The sequence below is a fragment of the Lycium barbarum genome, chromosome 9 (genome assembly GCF_019175385.1).
Source record: "Lycium barbarum isolate Lr01 chromosome 9, ASM1917538v2, whole genome shotgun sequence".
Taxonomy (NCBI): Eukaryota; Viridiplantae; Streptophyta; class Magnoliopsida; order Solanales; family Solanaceae; genus Lycium; species Lycium barbarum.
In genome coordinates, this window is record NC_083345.1 from 118,895,430 (window position 1) to 118,906,132 (window position 10,703).

The following is a 10,703-nucleotide window of genomic DNA, read 5'->3' on the forward strand; positions in this document are numbered from 1 at the left end:
TATGCAATCACGTTGATCAATTTCTGATATGGATATGTCCAATTTTACCAAACCTACTGCCTTTGGAAAAGGGTTTCCAATAGTTTGATATATGTACCTTAATAAGGAAAAAATTACAGCTAGTATGTATATCATCCAAAAAAACAAGAAGGTTGGAATATTGGCATATAACAATATTATAGGCGGAATATATCAATACGCCCTTGAATTTGTTCATAAATTTCATTTACACACTCGAACTATGACATGTTCCGGTTGAGCACCTGAAGAGATGATAAAGTTGCTCCTGTAAGACACTTTCAGCTCAAAAATTTTAAAAACCTTTTGCGCCTGTTTTCAAGTGCTCATTACATAAATAAGTTAACCACTTAAAATATCTTACCTCTTTTAATTATATGCATTAGCTTCAATAAACCATATAACCTCAAGTTTGTTCCAATTAAAACTAATGTGTATAATTAAAGGATGTTGATATTTTATGTTATTAACTTATCTATATGATGAACGCTTGAAAATGACTGACGTATAGAATTGTCTATTCTCATCAAGGCTTGTTTCCTTATCTTTTCACACGTCCCTCAAGAGAAAATGGCCTCTTGTGATCAATTACAATTTGAATGACAGAAATGATCTCGTATTTCTCAACCTACACACCTCCACAGACAAGAAAGGAAAAAAAAATCTAGTACTTGATATTACAAATCATTATAGAGTGACCCCAACGCCATGTAGAGGTAGGGTGATTAACATGCTTTTGGTCTGCTTCATCCATCCCCCATAGTGTTTCTTAATGCAAAGTGAAACAGGACATCCTACCAAATCTCAACCGACTCCAACTTGATGGAGATCACACTTTAGTTGTAAACATTTTTTTCCTGTTTTTTTGGATAAAGCAGTGTTTACTATAGCCTCTCTGTGCAAACTTAGAGGGAAATATGAGTAAGAAGATAACTAAACTACGAAAGTGGAGGCGGAGCCAGAATTTAAAGCGTATGGATAGGAAATTATATCCCTTCTGAGCTACTGAGTTCTAAATTAATAATTTGTACATATTAAATGAATATTTGTATGACAAGTTTGAACCCAAACTACTGGGTTCTGCCGAACCTGCTCCCTACACTCTAGCTCCGCCCCTGTAATCATGAAAGAATGGAGGAGAAGCCCCACATGTTGCAATGTTATCTGATCAAGATCGATGGAACTTCATAGCTATTGATAGAATAGCAATGAATTCAAGAATTCAGATACTCGCATGAACCCACCCCATTCAACCTGCATACTGCATCGTCCAATTCTTGATTCACATTCCAGTATGACACCGTTTCAAGCTCATTGTACAGTCACCGAAATGGGTTTCATCAGTCGTTTTCAAGCTCTTCCGCCTGTAGATGCATCCAAAGTGAACCCATCACCATGGTTTGGCAGCTGACTGGAGCTGGGAAACAACAGCTTGCTCAAATAAACCGTGCCTTGTAATATAAGGTCAACCTTCTGCAACAGAAGATACAGTTGCGTAATCCAACCGAATTCGATTTGGCAAAGGTCTCGCGATGAGACTATCAGTTACCCAACCTGCTACCTCACCGTCACTTTTGACATGATTAAACTCTCTCTCAACATACTCCAAAGACATCTGTAGCCTTCCCCCAGGCCTGCAGTCATTAGCTACACTGCTTGACTTGATTCCTGCATTATTCTCCAACCAGTACAGGTAATTGACATGAAACAATGACTTCAACATATCTTGTGGTGATGAACTTTCTTTCAGTACAATCTGCTCCAACAAGTGCAAATAAAGGGAAAATTGTCAGCTAAGCATGAGGTCAACCCCACCCCCTATCTCAACAAAGAAAAGGAAAACAGAAGCGAGAGACAAAGCCAAGAAATGAATAAGGAAAATTCCATGGAGAAACAAGCCTGCTAACGATCTAACCATGCTCATCTCACTGATATTTGTCACACTGGAGTAATTATCTTTGCCTGCTAAGTGAATGAAATAATGAATCACTAATATTCTCTTCATGGAGTTTCTCCCTTGTTCACACAGTTCAATATCTCTAAATGACATTTCATTCTGCAAACACTAACTCCAATAATTCACACTTAAGGAGGCCAACCTTAGATCTCAATCACCGTTTTTATGAGATCCACCATACTTCTTGGTGATCAGCTTAAGCCGTAAGGTATTTTGGGAGCTACACTGATGCAATTACAGAACAATTGTTGTACTAAGAAGGAAGAGCATGTTAATTCTTGATCTCTTATCATGGCAATTCCCAACTTTGCTTGCTAATACTAGCATAAAATTTTGAATTGCTTTTAACTCAAACGGTAACCATCATAACTCACCAGTGGTGATTGCGATTAGCAAGTCACAAAATGGATTCTGTAGAATCCTCGTATTTACTTTGCACTTCGTAATATATACTAAAAAAGTGTAGGTCAAAGTAGCTGGGTTGCATCTGAATGGAGTTCCAGAACATGAAATATAGTCTCTTAAAGAAACATGGGAAGGGCAATATTATTCTTTCCACTCAAAGCCTAAAACATGTTATGACTAAGTTTAGCTTTGTTTGAATACCCCACATTCATAGTGAATGTCCCAGTGGGAGGCAGGTGGGGGAGGTTTAATCTTTCTTTAGTTATAGTAAATACAATCACCCTCTGGAAAGGCCAATATATGATCAACTGTTCCAGATAAAAAGAAAGGTTCCTTAAGCAGAACAATCAGAAATTTGAGCACCAACTCTTTATTCACCATCTTTTATTTATTAACAACAACATACCCAATGTAATCCCACAAGTGGGGTCTGGGGAGGGTAGAGTGTACGCAGACCTTACCCCTACCTTGGTAGTTAGAGAGGCTATTTCCAATAGACCCTCGACTCAAGTAAAGCAGAAATACGTCAATACAAAAACATAAGCAGCAACATCGTCAGGATAGTAAGAAAAATAAAGCAGAAGCGACAACAAGTAGTAATAGAAAACTAAGAATAAGAAATACAAGAATACTAAAATAAAGATGAAGAAAATAATACTGATCCTACTGGAAAGGAAAATAATACTAATCCTACTACTAGCCTTCTACTATAATCCTCGATATCCACACCCTCCTATCTAGGGTCATGTCCTCGGTAAGCTATCTTTTATTTATTCACCATCTTTTATGAAGTTAACACCTATTGCAGATGGTAGTCCAAATAAAATCTTTAGCTGGAATTTAAAGGTTAGTCTAAACAAGTGATGTCTCAACAATGAAAATAATGAGTAGTTTCTAAAAGAAACAAAGAGGGGAAGGGGGAGCGCTTGAACGGAGTGCATCAAACTAAGAGTGAGGGTAATAACAAACAAGCAAAATGAAGATTTACTTACACAAAATCTTCCTTCATGCTCAGTCAAAATGTAACCTTCATTCTTGTACAGTTCAAACAGAGAAAGGACATCTTCTCGACTTGTAGCAACATCAAAAAGTTTAGAACCCAGCTGCAACCGTCGCACAATCCCAGAAGCTGCTTGCTTAGCATGGTCAGTAAGTACTTCCGTTTGTGTCTGAAAAGATTACAATAATCAGAGAATATAGTCTTATTTTCACAGTTGGCAAGTCAAAGCCAAATTATATCTTTTTAACCGGAAGCTGGCATCAACAGAGAAATTTCTCGCATTCCCAACAAGGAACAAGGGTTATAGTCTATTTAGGGCCATCCCTAGTCACTAGGTCATCCTTGGTACTCATAATCACTCAAGATTATGCCTATCTTGCGTGTTGTTCGTTACCATTATTATTATTATTTTTATCCTTTTGTGTTGGAATAGACATATTTTTCCTTAGTTTCTTCTACTAGTTTATTGTTTTCCTACTGTTATTTGATGTTAGTAGCTGCACATGAAAACATCTCATTTATCATTATAACTTGCTAACGTTGTCTTTCTGAGGATATATCCATCTTTTCTATTCCTCCTATCAACTTATAGAATGATATAAAGAGTATGCCTACCTCCCCTGCGCCCCCCCCCCCCCCCCCCCCACCCCGTCCCCACGGAGAAGAATACATTTTACTGCATAAATGTAGACGTTGACACACACACAGAAGAACTAATTACAGCTTCTGAAATTTGCATAGATATGAGGGAAAATATCTTATGAAACTAGTAAAAGTGAAAGCAAACTCACTTCATATGCTGCCTTTAGATTTAAAATAGCAGCGGGAAAAAGGGGCTCCTCATCATTGACCTCTTTAACAGAAGGAACTAGACCACTGAGCAGATATTCACTGAAGACTAGACCTATCAAAAAAATAGACGCTAAGTAAGATAAATTAAAGCAACAAAAATTTGACTGGATCAGTATACCTTGCTAAAACATCAACGACCTGTAAATTTCATTCTTTCTTTCTTTTTTTTTTTTTTTGGGGGGGGGGGGGGGGGGGGTGGGGGGTGGGGGGAAAGCAAACTGCAAATCTATTCATTCTTAAGTTAAAGTCACAGAATTCTTGAAAATTTCATTAACTGTTGACATATAGTTATAAATATGTTGTTCTTCAGCCGTTTTAACCTCCAGCTGCACTCCCCCCCCCCGGAGCAAGTCTATTAAAGTGCAAAAGCATCTGAACAACACAAGTAACTCAGTTTTATCTTATTTTTCCTCTGGTTACTAGATTTATCTTCTTTTCGAGGTCGAGCATTTCAGGTTCCGAAAACTGGATAGGTTTCTTTGATGTACTATAGCTATTAGCATCTAAGTACACATGCTTACAATGGACACTTTTCCAGCAGTTAATAATAAAGTCAATATATATAATCCTTATCCAAATTGTAATGATAATGTGATATATGCTGCAAGGTACATGTCATAAAAGTTATAAATGCATATGCACATGTTCCACAACTAATCACCTTTTTTTTTTTTTGGATCAGGTAAATGTATTTCATTTATAAGCATGGCCACAAAAAAGGCCCGTATACAAAGGGTAAACCAAAAGGTAAAGAATCTAAAAAAGAAGATGACTCTCTACAAAATCCAACCATTTCTCTATACAACAAGGGACTTTATGGTGCACCAAAAGAAAATAAGTGACCGGAGGCTACTCCTCAATTGAGTAAACCTCGACTCAACCCCATCAAAAGCTCTTTTGTTTCTCTCTCTCTCCAAACAACCCACGTCATCGCAAGGGGAACCATGTTCTAAGCTCTACGCCTTCTCCTTTTCCTGCTCTTCCAACAAAACATCATTCAGGACAGAAACTTACAACTAAAGCTGAGATGTACTTTCCAACAGTAAAAGTGATCGTCTTATAGGTCATCTGGTGAACACTCATCCTATCAATAGAAACAAGAAGAATAGACCACTCTCATGTAAAAAAAATCCACCGAAATCAGATTAACACACAAAATATAGAATACAAAGAAACATTTCATGTGCTTTTCAAATTAATTGCTTTATATAAGAAATAAGAACGCAAAAGAAGATTAGTAAGTACTTGCACGATAAGGATTTAAAGTCCTTAGTTGAATGGACTGATATGACTTCAGATTACAGAACATGTGGATCCAAGTTACCACTCCAAAAGAAGCAAGAGCAAGAGACGTAGAAGAGCGGGTGCAGTTAGCCAGTGCAATGCCAAGCATTATTCCAATAGCTTTGCTCACCATTCCTTGAGCTTCACCCTTTGCAATCACCTGTTATTAGTAATTGATTCAGAATAGAAATATTTTTCTTCCAGTAACTCCTCACAAGGCATATGCACAAATATACGAGTGGTTCTTGTAGGTAATCAACAGACAGGCAGGAACATTGGAAGTTTCATGTCCCCAACATATTTTGACAACCAAAGTCAGTATATAGAAGTGAAAAAATTACCTCAGCGAAGTTCCTCTGAGCAGCAAAACCCGCATAGAAGCAGCTCCTTGTAGCAGCCTGTAAGACAAAAGATTTTTGCTTATCATTGTTTACTGTATGAACCTTAATCTCCTTTTTTCTTTTTCTTTTTCTTTCTTGTTTTCCATCGGTGATGAGGGAGAGGAGACTGTGTGTGGCGGCATAACATCTAATTCTTCTCTATCGTAAAGATAAAAGTTACATAAATTTAATGAAACACCTAAGGGCAAGTTGCAGCACATCTTTGAGACATGATACCAGCAATATAGTGCATTTGCAGTAAAAACATGCAGATCAGAACCTTGCCCTTATTTAATCATGATCAGATTCACACTTGGCTTCAAAAACATTACCTGGATTAAGGAAGCAGCTGATCTCCCTGCGCCAGCAACAGCTCCAATAGGAACAAACAGATGCGGGAAGGCAGGGGTCAAAATCTCCAGCCCATAAGCAGCATTCTCCAAAAGGTCTGCAAACAGCCTCCAGCTCTTAGGATTGACATCAAAATGCCTGCCATAATTCGACAAAAGAATCTTGCTAAGATATCCAATTCCATCCTTAAGCACCCAATTAACAGCAGCAGCAGTAGGAATAGCCCCTTTCCCTAATCCAACAGCATAAAGCAAGGCCTACACATAACAAAGTACGAAAATAAATCAGCATTTTTCACTCCTATGATTTTCTTCTAAAGATGATTCAAGACCACAAAGGTGAAACAGAAAAAAACAAACAAAAGCATATATATAATCTATTAAACTTTCATCCGGAAGAGGATGACTGAGTGGCAGAGGAAATAGGAGCAACAACTTGGAGATCTCATATTCGAATCTCAGCTACAAGACTCATGTGAGCCTAATCTTTGCATGTAGTATGCAATGGCCTACTCAGTAGATTAATCAAGGTGCACATAAGCTAGCTCGAAAAACGTCTTTGGAAAAAAAAAAAAAAAAAAAAAAGAATCCATTGGACTTCCACTTTACCCAACCACTAGGCTATACTCAACTTCACCTCATCCCAAAACAGTTAGCCATGAGTTAGAGAAATCATATCTTGTTCATCCACTTGGATTCAATTTTCATAGCAATTATAATGTTAGTATAATATTATTAGGCTAGCTGAACCTATTTCAGTCTTAAAATAGATTATGCGTTAACTCAGATTTTGTTGATTTAGATAACCACAAAAGAAGAAGAAAACTATATGCATATCAAGACTTTGTTGCGCTTCTAATCTCTTCTCGACAAGAGCCTCTAACTCCGCGAGACTCGTTCCCTTCTTCAATGAGCGCTGCTCGAATAGCAAGTAGCAAAGAAGGTATCTGGCGTTCAAGTGGTGTAACTGCTTCATCTCCATAAACAAGTGAGCATGGGGTTGTTTGCGGTGATTTACCCTATACGCCCATAGAGCTTCTTCTATTCATTCATGCTTATCGCGTTTGGACCTGGAAACAACTTTCTTCAGCAAATTACACAGAGAGGGTGTTTCGATTGGCTTTTAAAAAGTAACTTATAAGCTAAAAGCCATAAGTTGGTAATACCCAACTTTTGGCTTTTGGCTTATTTTTGTACTTTTTATGCCTAAAAGTAAGTGCTTTTAAGCACTTTTTATCATTGCCAAACACCACAAAAACTAGAAAAGTGCTTAAAAGTCAATAAGCACTTAAAATAAGCCAATCCAAACACCCTCAGAGTCTTATTGAATGCTTCAGCTAGACCATTGGCGGCATAATGTTGGGTGTGCGAACAAAGTACCACATTGGTAGCTGAAAAGAAAAAAGAGCTACTTATAAGGTGTTGGATACTCTTAATGATGTGAGGCCTTTTGGGAAAAATCGTGCGGGCTTGACCCAAAGCAGACAATATCACATCATGTTAAGAGTATCTTTGGACCGTTTTAGCCCAACCGCTGGTATCAGAGCCAATGGTTTGGCGGGACGAGTATGAAGATGGCGGAGTGCAGCGTGGGGCCCGGCTTAGTGCCTTTGCCCGTCTATGGGCCGGTTTACGACCTTTACCCATAGCTTTGAAGACGCATACACAGCCTTTGGGTTCAGTGACTGTAAACACTCTAACGATGTGAGTGACACACAGACATGTTGAATCTCTGACCCGTGAATTATGGTAATGAGCCACGTGGAACTTAGTTCGAGGGGGAGATTGTTGGGTGTGCGAACAAAGTACCACATTGGTAGCTGAAAAGAAAAAAGAGCTACTTATAAGGTGTTGGATACTCTTAATGATGTGAGGCCTTTTGGGGAAAACCGTGCAGGATTAGCGCAAAGCGGATAATATCACATTATGTTAAGAGTATCTTTGGACCGTTTAGCTCAACACAGAATAGTACATATTTATTCAAGGAATTAACCCACAGTATTTAATTGGAGTAATATATCTTGAATGTAATATAGTACAACTTAATTTAAGGATTTAATCCAATAAATTTTAAACGCTTAATGGGCCATTTGGTAGCTAGTTAGAGTTATGCAGTCAATGCAGGGATTAGTTATGAGGAAATCTATGTATTATCTTGTCCAGGAATTAGTTATGCAGGGTCTAGTTATTCATGTATTAGTTAATCCATCTTCTATCCCGCATAAAATAAGGAGTACGTAGATTTCCTCGTAACTTATACATATATTAGTTATGCGGGTTTCTAAATTGCAAACCAAACACCATATTAATTTTATACATGAATAACTTACCTCCTAACCAGTGTTGTCAAAGGCGCCCTTAAGCCCTAAAGCGAGGCTCAAAACATGTTGAGCACTTCGCCTCGCTTTATGTGCGCTTCAGTGTCATCATCAAGTCTCTAAGACATACTCTTCTTTGCCAATGATCCTCTCTTGAAGAGGTGACACTAGATAATTGATATTTCACTTTATCGTAATGCTTTTACAATTTCTTTGTCCATATATTTCTTATTCATGCTTATTATTATTAGTCTTGGACCAAACATATATATATTGTATTTTTGCACCATTGCGCCCTCTTTCATTAAAGCCCGCGTTTAATTTACGCTTAAAGCCCCAACTGCCTTAGAGCTTTTTTGCGCTTTTCGCTTTTCATAACACTGCTCCTAACCAGCTACCAAACATAGGATTACTTACACAAGATTTAATACAGGAATAACTTACCTCCTAACTAGCTACCAAACGACCCCTTACAACATGGATTCCAAATTTCTCATTTCACAAGAAAATCAACACAAAATTAGTAATACCTGAGTAGCAAGAACACCACTAATTTGTGCAGCAACACCTTGAACACCTCTCCAAAGTGCATACTCCAAATAATCACTCGTAACACTCTCCGGAAACCCCTCGGGAAGCAACAAATTCATCGACAACTCCTTACATTGCATCCACAAATTCGAAACGAAACTACTACCCGATCTCGAGTCCAACAATAAATCGTACCACATTGCCTTTGATTGTACAAATTCATCCTTTGTATAATCAGGTATGAGTTCAAACTTCTTTCCTCCTCTAATTTCATACACAATTTCCTCTCCATTATTATTAGTTTGTGCTTGTACAAATGAAGCTAATAGTAAGGAACATGTAATTGATGCACTAACTGATACAAGGAATAATAATAAAGGTTTACAGGACAATATAGAATCAACAAAACTATCTTCATTATTACGAGTAAAAGGAAGGAAGAGGAGAAGTGATTTTCGCTTATCAAAATTGAAGAAATTGTTCCACCAATCACCGTCATTGTTGTCGCCGTTTCCGCCGTTACTTGGGCCGTTATTTCCGCCGTTACCGCTGTTGTTATCTCGGCAGGCGGAAAGTCGAAGAAGAGACTGCCTATGGAGTTTAAGAGGAGTAAAAGCGGTGGCGGTGGTTGGAGGAGGAAGAAGAAGGGGAAACGGCGGTGAAGTGAAACGGTGGGGAAGAGAGAGAGCGTGGGAGCTCATGACTAGTAGTAGTGAGAATTCCTGAGGGAGGGGTTGTTGGGTCTCTTGGAATTCGTTTTCGAGCGGTTTGGTTTTGTTCTTCTTCTTCTTCAATTTTACGTGATGACATCATTTTTGACTTTTTGAGAGTCAAAGTTAATAACTTTGACCATAAAAACACTCCTCAACTTCAATTTAGGGGCGTGAAAAAACCAATTTAATCGATAAAACGAACCAATAAAAATGTTATTGGTTTATTGATATCGAGTTATTTGTAAACGGTTTTGTAAATTTTTTTATTAGGTTACCGGCTCGATTTTCCGGTTTTAAGAATTTAGTTAATGATTAAACCGATAACTCTATAAGCTTATATTAAAATTACATTTTTATCCCTAATTATATATTAGTTGCTTTACATTTTAATTTTTAAATACAAACCTGCTTATTTCTAAATTAATTACTTACCGCAGGCACACTTATTCTAATGAATTAATATTATTTCAATTCTCAGTTCTTATATGAACCAACGCTTGCAATTCCTCTCTCCCTCACTTCTCAAACGAAACTAAGGCTTGCGAGTTCTCTCAGTTTTGGATCTTTGAAGTTGCTGGCTTGGTGCTAATGCAGCTTACTGCTTTCTTTTGCATTTTATAGTTTGTCTTGCAGGTGGTGTTTACCTTATGAAGAAATTGGTCTTGTTTATGAAGAAATGAACTAAGAACTGCCCTATTTTTGTTTTTAAAAGATTGCTACAATGCATTTTATAATTTTTGTCTTGTAATTTGTGTAGACTTTATGCATGAAACCAGTTTGTATATGAACAAATGAAAACATGAGAAAGCAAAAAAAAAAAAAAAAAAAAAAGCGGAGCATTTTCTTATTAGTTAAATCGAAAACCGATAACGAATATCTAATCAGTTTGGTTTTG

The 10,703-nt window shown here is 37.5% G+C and overlaps 1 protein-coding gene across 1 annotated transcript; it reads right to left on the reverse strand.

Annotated features, from left to right (window-relative positions):
* Positions 1-735: 735 nt before the first annotated feature.
* Positions 736-9,880, reverse strand: LOC132609631 (protein root UVB sensitive 1, chloroplastic). Its single transcript, XM_060323694.1, has 7 exons — positions 9,095-9,880; positions 6,229-6,504; positions 5,858-5,914; positions 5,478-5,676; positions 4,172-4,284; positions 3,373-3,549; positions 736-1,774 (listed from the first exon to the last, which is right to left on the reverse strand). The coding sequence occupies exons 1-7, from the start codon at positions 9,794-9,796 to the stop codon at positions 1,484-1,486; spliced, it is 1,815 nt and encodes a 604-aa protein (XP_060179677.1). The 5' UTR covers positions 9,797-9,880; the 3' UTR covers positions 736-1,483.
* Positions 9,881-10,703: the final 823 nt, after the last annotated feature.

Bases quoted from the DNA above. Each gene is read 5' to 3' on its own strand.
- LOC132609631 (XM_060323694.1), bottom strand. From the start codon at position 9,796: ATGAGCTCCCACGCTCTCTCTCTTCCCCACCGTTTCACTTCACCGCCG. The intron at 5,915-6,228 runs GTAATGTTTTTG...TTTGTCTTACAG, and splicing joins CAGCTGCTTCCTTAATCCAG to GCTGCTACAAGGAGCTGCTT. The intron at 4,285-5,477 runs GTACTTACTAAT...TTTTTTTGATAG, and splicing joins TTTAAATCCTTATCGTGCAA to GTCTAGTCTTCAGTGAATAT.